Genomic DNA, 21,480 nt, shown 5'->3' on the forward strand with positions numbered 1-21,480 from the left:
AACAAGGCGCGTGCGCATACTAATTGCTATCATGCCCGTGCAGTCTGAACGTCCTAACGCAAACCGTTAGAAGTTATGACTATTTTATTTCATACAGTTCAGTAATTGTCACCCTGTAGGAAAGGGAAAAATGGAACAAGTTGACGGAGTGATAACTAAAAGCTTGAGCCTTTTGTAGAGAAGCCGTGTGCGGGGTTTGTGTCCGGGCGAGACGCGCAGGACAGGTAGCGGAATCTCGGCGAGACGTCGCCCTCTGGAGGGGCGGGTAATCTCCAGCCTGGAGGCGGGCACCAATTGTCCGTGAAGAATGCCCGATAAGAGCGCCGCATCGACCCGGCGCGGCGCGGCCCGGCCGGGCTTTGTTTCAGGGTGGAGGGCCCTCCGCCCCCGCAGGCGAGGCCGGCGGCTAATATCGCGGAGCACGCACTTGCCCGCACGCATGCTCACGCAGGGCACTGGGCGTGGCGCCGGCGGTGGCGCCTTTATTACGGTAATTACCGCCGGCCTTGTTTATGGAGCGCGGCCAGGAATCCCTTTCAGAGAAGCCCGCAGCGACGCCTTTACGACCGGTGCAGCGGCGTCGGTTTTAAGAGCACGGCCGGCGGACACGCCGCCGGAGGATAAACGCCGCCTTCAGCGCGTCACGCAGTCGCAAAGTGGTCGGGAAGGCGCGGGCGCGACGAAACGACGCGCTATCGCCGCGTGCGTGCGGCCGAGGCGCCCGACGCCCGACTGCCCCGTCAACAAGAGCCTGGAGCTCGCGCAAAATAACGCCGCACCGCCCGACACACGCACTCTCGTCGTGAGCGCTCGGCGATTCCGTCCCCAAGCTTCGAAAGGGTGGGCGCCTGCCGACCTGGAAGCTTCGACCTACTCGTTGTTCTCTCTTCTCACAATTAAAAAACATATACATATACACATACACCGTACCAATGCGGTTTCCGCAGAAACAGTTCCACATTTGATCACTTTTTCACCCTAAGACAAATAACTGAGAAGGCGTGGGAATTCAATGTAGATGTCCACATATTATTCGTAGATTTTAAAAAGGCCTATGATAGCATACACCGACAGACACTCCTAAATATAATGAAGGAATTTAAAATACCATCAAAATTAATAAGATTAGTTAAAATGTGTATCGATGAAACTTTATGTCGCATAAAGACACCGGTAGGAGAAACTGAAGATGTTAAGGTGTACAGTGGACTGAGACAAGGGGATGCCATTTCACCTATTTTATTTAACCTTGTCCTAGAGAAGATCGATAGAGAATTTTCTAAAACCAGTCCACAAGGGATCCAGCTACAGGATGTGAACATTACAAGACTTGCCTATGCAGATGATGTAGCACTAATAAGTAGTTCCAAAGGAGAATTAAACAGAATGATGCAAAATTACTACAAAATTGCTGAGAAAGCAGGATTACATGCTAATGAAGAAAAGACAGAATAGCTGCCCATAAGTAAGAAAACCAGAAAAGATGCACCTCTGACTGCAGATGGATTCAATTTCAAGACCGTTGGCCACTTCAAGTACCTAGGTTTTTAGTAATAACAACAGAACAGATATAGAAATAGATGGCCGTTTATCAACAGCAAAAACAAGACACTTTTTAGTTTCATCAAAATTCTAAGAAAAAGATCACTTAGCAGTAACTTCAAAATCCGGTTACATCAATCGACCATTATACCTGTGATGTTATATGGATGTGAAACATTAATATTCAGAATGAAAGATGAAGAAAATCTGTTAATATTCGAAAGAAAACTACTAACGAAAATTTTTGGACCTGTATACGACGAAAATAACATGGAATGGAGAATAAGAAGAAATGAAGAATTAAGAGGGCTGTACAAACACCGTAACATCGTCGAAATGCTGAAGAGGAGAAGGTTGAATTGGGCGGGCCATATAGCAAGAATGACAGAGAATAGACTACCTAGCATGGCATTCAGCAGAACAATAGATGGAACGAGAAGAAGAGGGAGACCCAGAAGCAGATGGCGGGATAACATTCGGGAGGACACAACTAGGATGAACAGCAACAGCAACTGGACAAACAGCGCACTGGGCAGGCAGAAGTGGAAGAGGCTCATAGAGCAGGCGTATGGTCGATAAGGCCCTTGCCACATGTAAAGTAAAGTGAAGTAAAAGTAATACACATACACTGAAAAATCGCAACACCAAGATTATATTATACTACACTACTGGCCATTAAAATTGCTACACCAAGAAGAAATGCAGATGATAAACGGGTATTCATTGGACAAATATATTATACTAGAACTGACATGTGATTACATTTTCACGCAATTTGGGTGCATAGATCCTGAGAAATCAGTACCCAGAACAACCACCTCCGGCCGTAATAATGGCCTTGATACAGCTGAGCATTGAGTCAAACAGAGCTTGGATGGCGTGTACAGGTACAGCTGCCCGTGCAGCTTCAACACGATACCACAGTTCATCGAGAGTAGTGACTGGCGTATTGGGACGAGCCAGTTGCTCGGCCACCATTGACCAGACGTTTTCAATTGGTGAGAGATCTGGAGAATGTGCTGGCCAGGGCAGCAGTCGAACATTTTCTGTATCCAGAAAGGCCCGTACAGGACCTGCAACATGCGGTCGTGCATTATCCTGCTGAAATGTAGGGTTTCGCAGGGATTGTTGAGCACGTCTAAGGCCATTTGTGGTACGGTTTGAATGTGCTTTGCGAAGTTCCGCCTGTCATCAGTAATGACTCCCAGATAACGCACCTTTCGGCACCAGAGAACTGGTGAGCCCTCGATTCTAACTGTCGGATTCCTAATTAGTTGTCCTTTCAGCAAAATGTAGGTTGACGTATTTGGTGCATTTTAGTTTTTTGGCACCATTCTTGCTAATACCTGTTCGGTAAGATGTCGCACACAGGGCGGCACCTGCGCGATAGCAGAGTCTGGTTCACCTTGCGTCAAGCGTGTTTGGTCCTGTGCGGAGCGGACGGGAAATGGAACGCTTTTCTCGGGAGCAAAGGGCAGAAACGCACTGTGCTTGTAGGGTGGCAAATGGAAATGCTGTCGCTGCTCACCCGTTGTACGTTCAGCGGTTTCCGAATCGTCGTGTACCAAATCCACGCACGTTCACCGCCATCCGTAAGTCCGTAAGAGAGATGGATGAACTTGAGGTGAGTTGTTCGCTGACAAGCTATCCTAATGGCATTACAGGACTACAACGAAACGCGATGTATCCATTTTGTGATACAGGCGCGAAGGCCTGACGGACACGGTAGTCAACACACAATGCCAACACCAGAGTTTGAAGAAGAGGCGTTTGCACGGCTGCAAAACAAGCCCTCAACAAGCTCGCGGAGTGTTACTCGTGAAATGGGTGTAAGCCATTCCGCGGTCTGCTGTATATGAAATAAAGATGGTTTGCGCCCTTGCCGCCTTCAGAATGTTCAAGCCCTTAATCCAGATGGTTTTCCGTGTCTCATTGACGTCTGCCATCGGTTTTAGCGGAAGGTCGCCATTGCAACTGAATTCCCACACATTGTACTTTTTACGGACGAGGCATCTCCACGTTTGGGCTGGTTTGGCATGTTATGGCGTAAAGCACGCGAGTCAGGAAGGAGAGAGCAGACAGGGCTGTGAAGAAGACGTCTGACAATTGCACGCTGACCGACTCCTCTCCAAGACGACAACGCGACGACAACGACCTCTATACGAGGAGGGTTTATCAAAATTTTAGTATTTGGCGGAGAGTTCTCGGGCTTCCAGCCGGGTGGCGGTGTCTTCACACTGCGACCTTTCGACGAGTGACATACTCGTCATCTTTTGTCTTCGCCAGAAGATGACGAGTACGTCACTCGTCGAAACGTCGCAGTGTGAAGACACCGCCACCCGGCTGGAAGCCCGAGAACTCTTCGCCAGCTGTATACGCCATGAAAGCATACGTTCACATTTTAGTATTTATTTTACTTGTCTCGATTTGGGTTGATTTGTAAATAATTTATAGTTAATGTATCATAATTATTATTAAATTATTTATAGAAATGAGATGTTAATCGTTTCCTAAGATAAGCGCCCGACAGGCCGCGGCCCAGTTCTACGAGAAGCTTCAAGACCAGCGACCTGAGTAGAAGCGTCAAAGCTCATTACTTTGCTCGTACATTCTGTGTAACTCAAACATGGAATTGTTATACTGAAGAGATTTCTTATTTTGTCTGTCGCGCTTTGCTTGCGACACATCTGTTTAACACAAATTTAAGTATTGTATTTTTTCCTTTCGTAATAGAACTCATTAATCCGATTCGCTTGAATGTTGTCTAGCGATCCGAGAAAGCAGGTCTGCCAGACACCCCACATTTGACGACTAGGCAGGATTCAAGGTGGTAAGCGATAATCTGACTAGTCCATATACGTTCCTCAGAAGACTGATACTTAATCTGTTTTAACGTGTGTACAACGTCGTCTCCGTTCCTAGTGCTTCCTGACCTACGCAGGACTGACCACCGGTAAGACTGCTAGTATCATGAACAAACCTAACGTTACGATGGTATTCCACCCAGATCGCTGAATTAAAGACATATCGAGCACTATCATTCAAACGCTGGGGCTACACAGTCCTGACATGTACTGCATTCAAAGCCACCGTGTAACGCGGCGCAATAGTTAAGATTCCGTGCCGGACTCACACCAACCGTTGGAGTTCATGCATAACAGTGTCTTCCTAAACGCGAAGCAATTCACGATTTGTATGAAAATATCATATAGGTACTGCAGCGGGCTAGAATTCTGTAGTAATGGTGTTCATTTACTAGTTCGACCAGCAACATTTAGGTTTTTCGGTCTTTCCATTAATCGCTTCATGTGAATGCTAGGATGGTTCTTTCAACAGCGTCACTCATGAATCCCCCCATTATCTTTGACAATTTCAAGGCAATATCATGTCTGTAATGAGATGGCGTCGACAATACTTGAAAGTCTTACCTCAAGCCGTGAATAAACGTATCAGTAAATCGATTAAACGTAGCATTATTCATTATCTATCGCTGCGAACTCTGAAGCGAATAAAGCGTTCACGTCACACACACACACACACACACACACACACACACACACACACACACACACACACAGAGAGAGAGAGAGAGAGAGAGAGAGAGAGAGAGAGAGAGAGAGGGGGGGGGGGGGGGTATTGATGATAAGTCAACGGAGACAGCGACTTCCTTCTAAGATATCTACGGAATGTTGCGATAGCAGAAATTCTTCATTAAGGCTCAAAGTTGAGAACAGTCCGGACGGTTAACGGACGATGTACACTCGATAGCTAGTGAATTCGTTTTTCATCTCCCCCTCCGGTGTCGCCATCATTCACCACATTCCACTTTGGATGGCGGGGTTGGTTCACACGCTATGCCTCGGGAACGGAAAAATGTATCCCACAATACATAAACAGAGGCCCGCTATGGAATCCTGACTCATGGCCGGAAGATGACGGGTAGGAAACTCGTCGGTATATCGTAACAAAATGACATTCATCTTGTACCTCGAGAAATTTACTCCTACGAAATTAGTCCGGAAAACTGTTTGCACCACCAAACCGTTCCCCCATTTCTATTATATACATATTTAAGACAAAATTAACACGGGAAAACCGGTTTGTAGAGGTGAGAAACATACAACGAATATATGACGGCAAGCGTCTCTCTTCCATCTATTGCGGCGGCGAGGGGAAGACATTAGAGGGTATTCAGGTGGATCCAAGTGCACTTCCAGAGTAACAGTCGTGATGTGATTTATATCATTCTTCACATGAAGTTTGTTAACAACGGTTTCTTTAAGCTGTGAGAACGCATTCGAGACGTAGGCTAAAAAATTAAAGTAAAATATTGAAATATTAATAAAACTGACTGGAGAACCATGTCATAACCATTAGATATATCTTCTCAGTATCGCAGTCAGCCACTTGTATACAGGGTGAACAATAACAAAACCAACAAACTGGAGGGACGGATTCCAGACTGGAAAAGGAGGAAAAAATGTCCTATGGACGTGTGTCCGGAAATGGTCCGGTATTCGCGTCGCGAACAAGCCGAGATGGTGTCTGTGTACGGCCAAGCAGATGGGAACGGTCGAGCGGCAGCACGGCTATACCAAAACATGAACCATCACAGACACCAACCACATCACACAACAATTCAAACCCATTTTGGAGTTTGTGTTATCACGGGTCCTTTCAGACAGACGAAGATGCTGGGAGGCGGCGGACTGTGCGTACACCAGATTTGGAGGACCGGAATCTACAGGATATTGAGACGAATCCTATAGTTCAATTCTTTTTATCTTGGCGGCTCGCGCATGCCCGCCCAGACGCGGGAGATTGCTGCGTTGCCAGTTGCAAACGACGCACGCGCCAAGAGAAGCAGCGCCATAGTAAAGTATAGTATAGTTCGGGAACTTACGTTTGGGGGGGGGGGGGGGGGGGAGCGTGCAGTTCATGAAGTAAAGCCACCACGGCCGCATTAATCCTTTCGCTGCTAAGAGACGTGCTCCCCGCATTCCGCGCTGTGCGCGATTTTGTCATCACTGCACTGCTCGCCTGTGCAGACACATGGTGTTCCGACTGCTTCGACACACTTATCATTCGATTTCACAAAGACTATTTGGTCCAAAAATTTGATTTTTAGGCATCTTCTTGACTGATACCTTCCCCCCATAAATGACTTATTTTGTTTCGATGTTCAACGCAGCATTAAATGTAGTAAACCATTGCACGAAATTTTGAAGAGTTCGCAGAGGTAAAAGTCCATAGCATATACTTTCCGTATGGTCGATTTTAGTTGCCACAATGTTGAGAGTGAAATGTGGACAAGATACCTAAATTTCATATAAAATTTACTGTATAACAATATCTCATTTAATTTAAGTACCAGATAGGTGACGTGTGTAATATTGAGAAATATTCCGTCTTTCGCGTCTGTAATAAAAGTTTTATTTACACAGGGCGCGTTTGACTTCATTTTAAAGCACTTCAATCAATCAAAAAGAAGTAGACAAAATACATTAAACAAAACTGTGGCCTTACAAAAACCATTGTTTGTAATTGTTCTGAAAAGAAATATGGGAGGACAAAATTAGAAAAACCGAAAACTTATTATGATTATAATGAAGGGACAAAGCACTAGAAATTGCAAAAAATTACATTCAAACGAATAAAATTCGTGAAGTAAGACACTTCGATATTGTTTTTAAATATAAGAATATATTATGCACCGAAGAAGGGGTAAACCCTGAACCTCTCACATAGCAGCCAAACACCTTAACCATTACGCTAACGCAGCTCATCGTTTAACGAAAGTCCTGGAGTACTCTAAAATATCACGCAAAATACCGACAAACACTGTTGGTATGACTACGAATTGCTCACGTTTCATCGAAGTACATTAGGAAATAAACAATTACCGCTGTTCTTCATTGCGAAAAAGCGGTTCGTGAGAATGATAGAAACACCTTTTCTTGCTATCGCCTGAATTAGGAGGTTTACTGCTTGTTTGGTTTAATTAATTAATAGAATATGAAGCAACTGGTATAAAGACTGCTTTTTCCAAACTTTCTATAAAAGAGTCTGCTATCAAGACATTGTTTTTGTTCAATTACTTTATTTATGGCTGAACATTTCTAAAACTGAAGACACTAGTGCGTGCTCTGCACTGCAGTCGAGCTCTGGCAACGTCGTCCTCTGTTCATTGGCTGACTGTGTTTTGTGACGTCAGATGCGCAGAACGAACCTAAACTCGGCCGCCGTCGTAAATGACGCGCACTACTGTACAGTACCAGCTCCAGACAAGTGGCCCGCCAACACGGTGTAAGCCAAAGTACGAGTTTGTCTCTCCTGCATGACAACCGCTACCGACCCTGTTAGCTGCAATCTCACGGAGGCCACTCTGAACATCTATCGTAACGTGGATGCAATGCAGCTCTGTACTGTGTTCCGGAACGATTTGTTGTCGTTGCACGCACACCGTCCATTTCCAGACACATGTTCATAGCACCTTTTTTCGCCGGAACACGTCTCTGCAGTTTTATTAATGTTCACCCTGTATTCCTTAACAGAGTAATCGGTGCTGCCTGGGTATTAACAGCCGCTGTCTCTAGGAAGTAGATATCATCTCAATACCTTTCCCACGCCTACTCGTATTAGACAGCAAAGCATTGCTGTACCCGAGGCGGCAGAGGCAGCTGTCAAAGAGGAAGGCAATTTATGATCCACTCTCCTCTCACTGCAGAAAACCATTATGCATCACAACACCCCACCTGCTGGCTACACGACTCTAATCTAAAAGACTGATGTAGTAAGATAAGATCACAACTTCACGAGAGAAACTTGACATTACAGATGAGCAGAAAAAAATATTAGAGGATATCATCAAGACTACCATTCTTGACGTGTCTCTTCATTCGATGAGAGAGCATAATTCTCCAGTGGGAGTCGCTAAAGGAAAGATTTTATGTGGCACTTTCATCCTTGCTGGTTTCAACACGATTTAAGAAACATATTGGTCCCTCCCGTACGCAACGGTAAAAATGAGAGGCGTTAACAGTTTCCTCCTAGGGCTGCCGACGATCCTTCTTCCTGTCCATCATTCGCCGATCGGAGAAGAAGGGACGGGAAACAAGCGTCCGAAACGGCGCCCCACTGTACACTGTTCCGAGCACACGCGTTAGGTTTCTAGGCAGGTTCAAATGGTTCAAATGGCTCTAAGCACTATGGGACTTAACATCTGAGGTCATCAGCCCCCCAGACTTAGAACTACTTAAACCTAACTAACCTAAGGACATCACACACATCCACGCCCGAGGCAGGATTCGAATTGCGACCGAAGCAGCAGCGCGGTTCCGGACTGAAGCGCCTAGAACCGCTCGGCCACAACGGCCGGCCTTCTAGGTAGGTGAGTGGGTCGAGGACCCCTTAAGTAATAGAATGCTGTCCTGGACGGTGAATGTTCATCAGAGTCATGGGTTTCGTGAGGAGCGGCTCAGGGAAGTGTGACATGAACGACCTGAAGCACAGGGCGAGTAGCAATCTCCGACTGCTTTCTGATAACACTGTAGCCTATGGGAAATTGTTGTCGTCGAGTGACTTAGGACGACACGGGATGAGTTAGACAAAACATCATATTTGGTATGATGAATGGGAGCTTACTATAAATGTAGAAAAATGTACGTTAATGCGATTGAGTAGGAAAACCAATCCTGTCACTTTCGAATATACCATTAGCAGTGTGTTGCTCCACGCATTCACTTCGATTAAATATCTACGCGTAACGTTGCAAAGTGATATGAAATGGAAGGAACACGTAAGGTCGGTGGAAAGAGTAGCTCATCTGGAAAGGAGACCGCGTATGGATAACTCGTACGACTCATTTTTCGGTACCACTAGAGTGTCTGGGATCCCCACCAGAACCAGGTCCGATTAAAGGAAGACGTCGAAGTAATTCAGTGGCGAGCTGAAAGATTTGTCACAGATAGGTTCGATCAGCACGCTAATATTACAGAGATGCTTCGTGAACTCAAATCGGAATCCCTAGAAGGAAGTTGTTTTCACGAAACGCTGTCGAGAAAATTTAGAGAACCGGCGTTTCAAGCTGACTATAGGACGATTCTAGTGCCGTCAATCCACGTTTTGCGTGGGGACCACGAAGACAAGATAAGAGAAATCAGGACTTGTACGGAGGCGTATGGATAGTCATTTTTCCCTCGCTCCATTTGCGAATGACTAGCGGCGGTACAAGGTACTCCCCACCACGCACCGTATGGTGGCTTGCGGAGTACGTGGATATAGATGAAAACGATACCAGTACACCATGTAAGCTCCATGGAGTACAGAAATACATGAAGAATTGACATTGACAACAATGTTTACTCCATATTGCCAGCAAAATAGTGAATCCAAAAAGGAGAAGATAATTCAGACATATTCAGTGACCGACTGTCGCAGAAAATCAGCCATTAAATAACAGGTGGTGAACAGGCCAATAACAGATGATCGCATATCGATTTTTGCATCCACGAAATTTCGAGCAGACTGTAATGACTTCCTCAACGCTACGCCAAGTGTACTGAATGGATATATTAGTTACTAACTAAACTTTATCTATAGTATTTAATCGGACTGCAGATTTAGTGGCTGACACTGCGGAGTATGAAACAATCTTTCTGCAGATAATTCATGCCATAAACGAGTACACATGGCGGTGGCGTTACCCAAGGGCCTGAAGTGACGCAGGAACTCTGCGATTGCCAACGCTGATCTAATTTTCTGTTTTTGATGGTCTCGCTGGCGAGAAGAGGAACACGAAAAACCGAATTTAAAATAAAAACATATCTGTAATAATGCTAAATTATTCGGGAGAGGATTTAAATAATTAAGCTAATGAGATGTTACATGACGCCAATGCCCGATATTCAGATTAACACTACGTGACACCGAATTGAACTCTGACTGACAGCTGCCGGATATTGACATTACTGATAAGTCTGGCATATGCAAACAAATTCTAAAACCGGCATGCGTAACGTAATCGAATTTTGCATCTCTACATGGCACAGAAACAGCTACAAATGAGTAACAAGTGTCTGGGGTGATAAATAAACAAATAAATAAAGCGGTCGGCAATCTGAATATTGCTTTGGGTACCACTGCATTTTTCTAGGTATGCTACAATTGCAGACGGTCCGCGTTTGACTTCTTGAAACTACAAAATCTACTCAATCAGATTTTTACGAGGGCGTTCGCGTGTGCGTGTTGCATATCCGTGTCAGTGATGAGCGACATTCTGTCCCCCTCGGGTTCTTATATGTAATGATACGCTTCTAGTTGAAGATTTATCTGACGCACGATCGTCTTGTCCCCAAACGTTGAATAATAGTCTCCAAGTCGCGGAGCTACCTGCTGGTAGTAGCTTCTTTTATAGCAACCTCGATACGTCTTGTGAAATGCGGACAGCAATGAAACGCCTCTATAGAATTTATTGAATGGGCGCTTATCCCAATCCTGTGGCCGAATGGGGATTGCTCACGGCTTCAAACGCTCGAGTCGTATTGGGAGGATTATTGTTCAAATACCTGTCCGGCTTTTTAGACTTAGATTCTTCACACTTACCATAAATCTTTCCTTGTGAATGCACGGACCTTTCTTTCAAAAGGCCTTAGCAGATTCCATCCTACATCAGCAGAGCTGGTTTTTAGTCTTTATCATCGTTGCTTTTTTGCGTCACCAGTCTTGTGACGGACCCCACCACGACTGACTCTTGCGCCAACCTCTTCATCTCAGAGCAGCACGTACACCCAACATGTTCCATCATCTATTGGATGTACGCGTCTCTGTCTTCACCTACAGCTTTTGCCCCTGTAATAACTCGCATCTTATCATCATACCCTTTCTTTCAGTTAACTTTCCCCACGTGTTCCTTTGCTTGCCAGCTCGGCCGAAAACCACCCCAGTTCTTACCTTTTCAGTACACCTAATTTTCAACATCCTTCTATAGCACTACATCTCAGACGCTTCTATTCTCTTCTTTCCCAGCTTCCTTACAGTCCGCCGGCCGGTGTGGCAGAGCGGTTCTAGGCGCTACAATCTGGAACCGCGCGACCGCTACGGTCGCAGGTTCGAATCCTGCCTCGGGCATGGATGTGTGTGATGTCCTTAGCTTAGTTAGGTTTAAGTAGTTCTAAGTTCTAGGGGACTGATGACCTCAGATGTTAAGTCCCATAGTGCTCAGAGCCATTTTTGAACGTCACAGTCCACGATTTTCTTCCATACGCTGCTGTGCTCGAGTCACACAATCTCACAAATTTCTGCGTCAGATTAAGGCTTACGTTTGATACTACTGGAATAGAGTTCTTTTTAGGGAGAAATGACCGTTTTACCTGTGCTAGTCTGCTTTTTGTATCTCCTTGGTTCGTCCGTCAAGCGTTATTTTGCTTTGTCGTTGGCAGAATTCCTTCACTTAGCCTGAGATGTGGTCTCCAGTTCTGATGTTGATTTTATCGCTAATCTCATTCCTGCTACTTCTCATTAAGTTCGTCTTTCTTTGGTTAACACTCAGCCCATATACTGTGCTCATTAGATTGTTCATTCCATCAATAGGTCTTGTGATTCTTCTTCACTTGCACTGAGGAAAGCAATGTCATCATCGAATCTTATCACTGATATCCCACTTCTGATCCGTTCTTTTATTTTAGTCGTGACTTCTTAGATGTACACGTTGGGCAGTAGGGGACAAAGACTGTTTCCCTGCCTTACGCCCTTATTAACCCTTTGTTTGGCACACGCAGAAATATTGTGAAGAAAAAATAGGAAGTTACTTAAATTAGATGTATATGGTCATATGAACACTTTTACATCTATTTTTTTTAAATCCAGTACGTTGGCTATAAGTATCGTTGTCTACTAAAGGTGCACAGGTGCTACATTATAAATACTACAACGTTGTTGCTGTGGCTAAAAAACTGGTCGGATTCTGCACTGTTTCATTTGAAATGTCTTAGAACAATTCATTTTGGTACAAACCACAGCAGAACAATTCCACGTTTTCCACTGATTGTAGTTGAATACCCCTGGAGGCCAAGTTTACCCCTTCCTTTTCCGCAAGATAGTCTGGCCAGTGTGCAAAACACAATTCACTGGCACTGGAGCTGAAGTTTTCTTATTCTTCTGGACTTGTCCATCCTATAACCAAAGCCAGGTTCCATCTCCCAGAAAACATCGGAACATTTGCATTGCTCCAGGTAATCAATCGCTAACACGTTTGTATAATACAGATTTCGTCTTATCGTTTATAAGCAGTTTTCGCTGCATAAGAAAAAAAAACGCAGTACAAAATCGAAAGAAACTGTTACACCGATAACTGATGCTCACTTAACCTCTTATGATGTCTGCTAAAGATGCGAACTGTTGAGCAACGTTTCATCAGAGACGACGAAATACCGCCGTACATTATATCTTAAACGTTGCTTGCAAACAGTATTGCCCGTTCAGCTTGAAACGTGTTGCAGAAAACAGCAAGCAATTTTGATGTTGCTTGAGAGCAACATTGCCATATAAAGGATTAATTCGAGCTCTTCTCTCTTGTTCCGCCATCCTTATTGTTCGACACTGGTTCTTGTACATATTGCGTGTTGCCCGTATTCCTGAGAACGCTACAGGCTAACATGCTTTCTCCCTTACTTTGAAACGTCTTGGATCGTCTCGAGGGCATATAACCATACGATGAACAGTGGCTAGGACACTACACAAGCATTCTGGAGGTCCATTGTTCAAATCCCTCTCCGGCCATCCTTATTTAGGTTTTAAGTGGTTTCCGTAATTTGATTAAGGCAGTTCCTATGCTTCATTTGAGAAGAACGTCGCCAGTTTCAATCCAAAAACCTTCCTGTCTCAGAGTTTGTGCTCAGTTTCTAATGACCTCGTCGTTGATGGAACGTTTAACTCCTGATCATCCTTCCTACTCGCGTATCCAAAACATTTTATTCTCCGGAAACAGTTAAATGTTGTCTTATGTTCGTGGATCGTCGTTTGTACTTCTTTTCGTAATGTACTGTATTTACTTCGCTATTCGTATTGGTCTCGTAGTATCAACAGGACGGTCCAACAGCACACACCGCCCGACTGTCAACGCGTGAACAGTTTCCTGGTCGTTTGACCTCCCGATGCGGTGCTGTGGCTTGGCCGGTACGTTCCTCGATCTCATGGCTACCGATTTCTTCCTCGGGTACATTTAATCCCGTGTGTCTGAAATCTCCCTGCAAACCTCCAGGCGCTGGAGGCCAACATCCGTAGAGAAGTCGCCGGTATTCCTGTTGCTGTACTGGGGAACACTGCGTAGCAGCTTCATAGCTCCTGTACAAGAGTGCTGCGATAAACGAGGTGCTCGTCTGAGTTACGTGATCTTTAATAAGTGAGCGCCTGTATACCACCTGAAACTCCAGAGTCTCGCTAACACGTCTGCATCTGTAAATCATGAAGACCTGTGTCACTAAATTTTTTCTGAACAGTTGAAAGGGAGCGTTCCTTCTGGTTCACCTTCTACGTTCATACACGCAAAAAAAAAAAAAAAAAAAAAAAAAAAAAAAAAAAAAAAAAAAAAAAAAAATCCAACACTAAATTTGCCTTAGGATTGCATAACTGGAAAGACGAGCACCTGGAAAAAGAAGAAGACGGCGATTGATGTACGTGGGTGAACCTACGAAAGGTATCTGGCTTAAGATCTACAAAGAAAGGAAGGATAAGGTACAAGAAAGTGAAGATTGCTAACTCCCTGCCGTCTTCCAGACTACAGCCAACCAATCCTAGGTGACACTAGTTAAAGACAGATCTGCTGCTGACAAGGGAACCTCCCAATCGCACCCCCCTCAGATTTAGTTATAAGTTGGCACAGTGGAAGGCCTTGAAAAACTGAACACAGATCAATCGAGAAAACAGGAAGAAGTTGTTTGGAACTATGAAAAAAATAAGCAAAATATACAAACTGAGTAGTCCATGCGCAAGATACGCAACATCAAGGATAGTGTGAGCTCAGGAGCGCCGTGGTCGCGTGGTTAGCGTGAGCAGCTGCGGAACGAGAGGTCCTTGGTTCAAGTCTTTCCTCGAGTGAAAAGTTTAGTTTCTTTATTTTCGCAAAGTTATGACCTGTCCGTTCGTTCATTGACGTCTCTGTTCACTGTGATAAGTTTCGTGTCTGTGTTTTGCGACCGGACCGCAAAATCGTGCGATTAGTAGACGAAAGGACGTGCCTCTCCAATGGGAACCGAAAACATTTGATCGCAAGGTCATAGGTCATTCGATTCCTCCACAGGAAAAAAACGTCTGATATATTCTATACGACACTGGTGACGGCATGTGCGTCACATGACAGGAATATGTTGTCGACGCACCTTACTTGTACACTTGGCGATTGGGTAAAAAGATTCTTCTACCTTGCCCGATTTAGGTTTTCTTGTGAATGTGATAATCACTCCCAAAAAAAGTGATGAAAACGTAAGAGTTTGTCACATGAACTGCAACAAATGAATGCAACAGTTTCACAGTCGCACAGTTTTCCCTGTGCTGTGTCAAAACATATGTTTTTAACGTTTTAAAATTTTTCCGTGTGTAGACCGTCAAGTCCTGCATATGTCCAAGCATATCTGAACGTGTCCTGGAATTTTGGAGAGCGAAGTTGCTTATGTGTGAGTGCTTGAACTTTGATAATTGTCTGAAAATAAAAAATTTAACTTTTCACTCGAGAGATGACTTGAACCAAGGACCTCTCGTTCCGCAGCTGCTCACGCTAACCACGGGACCACGGCGCTCCTGAGCTCACAGCTTCCTTGGTGTTGCCTATGTTGCACATGGACTACTCAGTTTGTATATTTTGCTTATTTTTTTTCATAGTTCCACACAACTTCTTCCTGTTTTCTCGATTGATCTGTGTTCAGTTTTTCAAGGCCTATCCGCTGTGCCAACTTATAACTAAATCTGAGGGGGGTGCGGTGGAGAGGTTCCCGTGTGAGTAAAGGGTGTTAACAGAAGACATTATTCTCGTACAAATGTAAACCTTCCAAGTATTTCTGTCTCCTCTGCCAGCAGCCATAGCCTTCAGTCAGGAGGTGTTACTAACCAGACAGCTAGCTCCCAGCCAGTCCTCGGACAGACACTATAGGATGGACCAATTGCACAGTAATGGATATTAAGAGTCGAAGTTATTCTCGTGGAACTGTAAACCTGTCAGATACATTCTGACTTTCCTACCAGTGGCCATAGCCTTGAGTCAGGAAGTACTACCAGCCAGACAACTGCCAAGCAACCCTCAGGTTGACACTAAAGGACGCATCTACTGCAGAGTAGTGGATGTTAAGAGGCGACGTTATTCTCGCGCAAGTGTAAACCTGCCAAGCATATTCTGCCTCTCGGCAGGCCTTTAGTCGGACCCTGGGAAGGAAGCGAGGGCCTTCCCAGCGCCGCCGCCGCTGTCTCGCCGGATGAGTTAGGGCCGGCGGGGTGGCTGTAAAACGCGCCGACAGCCGCCCGAACATTAGGATGAGTTATTCGTTATTGATGGCGTGCCGAGATATGCTCCTATGGTGGCGACGCGGCTGCGTGGGCGGCGGCGCACCGCTGCCTGTGCCTGCTGACGAATGGCCGCTCGCCGGGTCGTGTGCGCCGAGGTGTGGCTGCCGTTACACTCTCGCCAGGGAACGCCTGCCTGGAGCTGCCAGCTGCCCGCCTGGCTTCTGCGCAGCTGCCCGCCGACAGGTGGCCAAACCTCTACAGTGTGTTAACTGTAAGACGGCAGAGTTTTGAGGGGAGTGCGAGGAGAGGAGGAAGCAAGCATTCGGTGGCCAGGGGGTTGGAGGGGGGGGGGGGGGGAGACAAGGCACGCCTACCAGTTGCAGTGCTGGCACTACAAATTGCGCGTCATGCTTACACGAAAGCAGACGAAAGGCTTGGAAGTAAAACTCGCTTTAAATGTTGTTCGTAAACGAAGCTGAAATCGTCATGTACATTTAAATCTATATGTTTGTCTACTATGCGCTCACAAACCATTCATCCGATTGCAATGAAACTTTGGTGAGTTGTTCTCCGAACTGGACGCAGTGTTCGCAGGCTCGGCACAATCTTCCACACTGAATAAAATTCCGCTATCGTGTCGCGAATGACACGCTGGTTGAAATCATCGATCATTACTTCGATTTCTCCACTTCTTTTCCTAAGTTAAAAGCGAGAAAGATTTATAAGAAAATGCCTTCTGCACTGCATGTATTTTTTTTAATTTGGAAATGTACTGTAAAATGAATGTGTTTCCAAATAATACAGTAACTAGTTGTGTTTCCATACAAAGCAATACGGTAGCAAGGAAAAATGAAATATAACGTAATTCGGACGAAATAGGGGGCTCCTTCAAAGTGATCGCGAACAAAATATCTGAAATGGAAACTCACCTTTTCTTGCCAGGCGTTTGTGGTGATACGCCAGGATGATTCTTGGAAAACTGTTTGAATCTTCCAACGCTACGCATGCTTTGTCCTATGTATGTAGCAGCTCTCACTGAAGATTTGTAAATGGGGTGAAGCATTTTTTCTGCTCCCTTTCCCTTTCGCAGCATACAGTCACAAGCAATATAATTTTGCGAGCATCGCTACGTAATACTGGTTTCCCTCTAACCGTAGGCCTACCGGTAGGGGTTGTTGGCGACTCCCGAGATGGGCCAGCAACTGCCTCTTCACTCATTTTGATATTGTTTAGCACAACTGCACAATAAAAACATGCAGAACAGTACAGCGCAAAACAATAACGAAGCAGACGACAATGGCTACCCTGCACAACACAGTCAGCTACGTAATGTTGGCAGCAGTCGAAACGGCGTGCCTACCGAAGCCTCCCGAAGTTTACCGACTTCTACCATGAAACCCTAGTGGAAACTTTGCCGATGTGACCCAACAAATTAATTAGTGGCCTAACTCAAGCCGGAGCGGGCGCAATATCACCGAATTCAGCGTGGCGGGGCGGCGTCGTTGTGAGGACGTCGGCCGACCTCGTGGTGCTGCAAGGCTGCGCTCGTCTATTCACTCCTAGCTATCTTGCTCAGTACATGACTGAACGAAAACTTTCTATTTCCAAGCTCAATCGTTCCGTTTGCTAAGTCCTAAACTGCAGAAATGCTCACTCTCTCTCAGGCAAGCTGAGTAAAGAACGCCACGTCTGCACTCTAGGCAAGCTGGGAACGGAAGACCTCTACGGGGACTTCCTTCTTCCCGTCCGCTCTTCGCCTCAGTTTCCCCTCGAGCAAAATCACTTACGCCAATTGCAGCACAAGTCGCGTTAATTATGCGTTGCTTCCCAGCGCCGACCAATGCCTGCTCTGGGAAGTGAACAAATCCCCACAAAATTTCCCTTCCTCTCAACTTCTGCTATTTAGCTCCTCCCAGGCCTCCCGTCAAGGTTAGCATCTGCATAAAACACCAATTTTTCCGAAATTCTGACTCCCAGGAGAGTACTTCAAATTCGTTGGTCCTACGTTCCCATCGGAGGCCGGGGTATTTCATTCTGTCTCTCTTTACCTGATTTACTTCAGACTCTGTGGACCGTGAATTCAGTGTGAAGTTGCTATAGTCACGAACATGCATATTTCAGCCTCTGTTGACCACTCCACCGTAGCTTTGCATGGCTTTCTCGCATGTTTCACTGAAAACGGGACGATGGACATTTATCAACAGGCGTACAAGTTCTCCGTCTGCTTCCCGGTACACCAACATGGGATCAACCACCCACTCACTGTCACTCATCTTAAGGCAGCTGGAGGCCTCGTCCCGTTACCGCTTTCTCAGAGCTTGAGGTGCCGTAATCTGCCTATTGTCGCTTCCTTTCGCCGCTCCCCAGCCACGTGCCGCGGTCAACTCTGTATACTTCCCTGGGATAAACTAGCCTCCAGTAATCGACGTGTTTCCACAAAGTTTTCATGTTGCGTGAATTACTTTAAAACCATCACCCAACATTAATTGTTCCAATACGTCCATACTATACTCTCTACAAGGTGCATTGTGCGTTGTCAGTCATTTTTGTTCAGCCCTACTGTTCGCTCAACGTGAGTTAGGTGATCTTTAATAACTTCATGTAAGGGGCATAGTTCTTGACATCTTAAAAGTTATAGCAGTGAAGTGGATTGTGTGAGCCATTGGGTTGCATGGTATGAGCTCACTAAAGTGAGTCAACATGGAGACGTTGCAGAACGGCAGGATGGGGCGCTATCTTGGTTGGATACCTTGTCCTTGGCAATAGGTTTCGAGCCCGACAGAAGTTCCTAATGTCAGTGAATAGAGGTCCATTTGAACCAGCTTTCGGGCATACATTCCATCTCGTCTGACGAGCTGCGATTTTGGCTCTTCAGACGATGCAAAGTGTCGAGTGTACCGATGGCCCAGTGAGGCCAGTATATGCAGAGGTGGTTCTGTGATGTTTTGAGGGCGTTTATCGTGGCATGGCTTGAGCACAACCGTTCGTGCTATGGTGAACGTGAACCACGGTTCTTATTGTAACGTTCTCGGTGCCGAAATATTCCCTTTTATTTTACATCAGGCTGATGAGCAAGCAGTGAACACTCAAGTTTTCCAATATAACAACAGCCGGGTTCACAGAACTGCACGCATTCGTTCTTGGTTTGAGAATCACTGAGGTACCCTAACCCTTTAAATCACCAGACGGTAATCCTGTGTGAATACACTCAAAGACAAAAAAAGAAGACGACACATCACGAAGGAATTATCGGAATTGGACGGAAATCGGTAGATGTGATGTAAATGTACAGACAAACAAATTATTACAATTCCAGTAAAAGTGGATGATTTATTCAAGAGAAAGAGCTTCACAAGTTGAGCTAGTTAACAACGCACTGGTCCTCCTCTGACCCTTAAACAAGCAGCTATTCGGCCTGGCATTGATTGATAGAATTGCTGTAAATCCTCTTGCGGGATTTGTCCCAAATTCTGTCCCATTGGAGCGGTAGATCGACATATTCTCGAGATGACTGGAGGGCCCTGCCAATAGTGATATTAAAATTTTTCGATTGGATGGAGATCAATCGACTTTGCTGGCCAAGGCAGGTGGGTTTGGCAAACACGAAGTCAAGCCGGAGAAACTTCCGCCAAGTGCGAGTGCGCTTTATCTTGCTGAAATGTAAGTCCAGAATGACTTACCATGAAGGGCAACAACATGGGGCGTAAAATATCATCAACGTACAGCTGTGCTGTAAGGGTGCTGCGGGTGACAATCAAAGGCGTCCTGCTTTGAAATGAAATGGCACCCAGACAATCAGGCCCGGTGGTTGACGGTCAGGTTTGTATTCCATTGCTGTCCAGGAAGTCTCCAGACACGTCTCCGCTGGTCAGTGTGGCTCGGTTCGAAGCAGGAGTCATCACTGAAGACAAATCTAACGCAGTCAATGAGATTCCAGGCCGAAGACGTGTCCGAAAAGCCCAGGACTGCGGTGTGATACAACTCTGATTGTCGCCCGCCTTACGGATAGACAGTCAAGAGTGATGGCCTGGGGAACCTGCCCTTTTCATAGCAGGATCTCTTTGCTTGTCATCCGTAGCACCCTTATAGCAAGCCGCCCTGGGCTTACAGTTCAACAAGATAATGTCCGCCCGCACGAACGACGAACAATTTTCTTATCAACATGTCTATTTCGACATTCAATAAACCAATTCTCACCAAGACACCACTTTGGATTTGAAGCAGCAGTTTCTACAGCTTCTCTTCGTGCTTGTCAAACCCTATCTTGGGCATCAAGTTCTCTCTCCCCAATTGATAAAGTTTGGAGTATTATGGGCAGATCCCTCTGGATTTTGACGATCTGATGAGCCAATTGGACAAAATTTGGCACGATATTTCTCAGGAGGATGGCCAACAACTCTGTCGCATCAGTACAAGCCGAATAACTCCTTGCTTGAAGTCCATAGGCGGACCAACGCATTATTGGCTTGCTCAGTTCGTGAAGCTCCTACTCTTGCCGTTTGCCTTTTCCTTCCTCATCTGACTATTTCTCTCTCTACCATTTATGTTCCACCGTCATTCTATGTCATCAGGGGAGACTTCCTTCAGCTTATTGGGCAGCTACCTCCCCAGTTTCTGCTACTCGGTGACTTTAATGCGCATCATCCCCTTTGGGGTTCTCTCAGAATCTGTCAGAGAGGTGCCCTCTTGACTGATCTTCTTAACTAACTCAACCTCTTCTGCCTTAACACTAGAGCGCCTTTCTGACTCCTCACACACCTACTCCCATTTGGACCTATCCTTCTGCACTGCCCAGCTTGCCCATCGTTTCAGTGGTCCGTTCTTTCTGACACCTACTCGAGCGACCATTTCCCATGTGCTATCAGTTTGCTAACTCCTACCTCACTTGCGTGGGCACCCAAATGGCAGCTTACTAAGGCTGACTGGCGGCTTTACTCCTCCCTGGTGACCTTCGAAGGACAGGATTTCCCCAGTAGTAATGACCAGGTGGACTATCTCACAAACGTTCCCCTTACTGCTGCAGAGCGCTCCATTCCTCACACTTCCTCTTGTAATCATTTGTTATCTGTGCATGTACACTACTTCTATCGATTTCCGTCCTACTCAAATTATTCCTTCGTGCTGCTTTTTTTCCGTAGAGTGTATACTTGGATAGAGCTTTGGAACTTCCACGTAGCTTTCCGGGGGGGGGGGGGCGGTCATGCTCTTGAATACAGAGAGTCGAAACGCTGCAGAACTGTAGCGAAACGTGGAAAGACCTGCAGAGAATTGGCGCTTGATGGAGGTATTGGCAGTTGACCCTCCACACAAACAAATGTAACGCATTTCGCATATATAAGCGGGAAGATCTATAATTGTATGACCAACGTGATTGCAATCACTGAAAGCAGTCACATCCATCAAATATCTGGAAGTACGCGTACTGGAGCTGTTTAAAGTAGAATG

At 45.7% G+C, this 21,480-nt stretch overlaps 1 protein-coding gene across 1 annotated transcript in view; it reads left to right on the forward strand.

Annotated features, from left to right (window-relative positions):
* The first annotated feature begins 439 nt into the window (after positions 1–439).
* The window catches only part of LOC124799207 (protein prickle-like), an 84,979-nt gene continuing 63,938 nt past the window's right edge, over positions 440–21,480 (forward strand). The window contains exons 1-2 of the mRNA XM_047262742.1: positions 440–802; positions 16,094–16,306. Coding sequence (XP_047118698.1) covers positions 440–802; positions 16,094–16,306 — 576 coding nt within the window. The remainder of the gene's footprint in view (positions 803–16,093; positions 16,307–21,480) is intronic.

Source organism: Schistocerca piceifrons, chromosome 5 (assembly GCF_021461385.2).
Source record: "Schistocerca piceifrons isolate TAMUIC-IGC-003096 chromosome 5, iqSchPice1.1, whole genome shotgun sequence".
Classification (NCBI taxonomy): Eukaryota; Metazoa; Arthropoda; class Insecta; order Orthoptera; family Acrididae; genus Schistocerca; species Schistocerca piceifrons.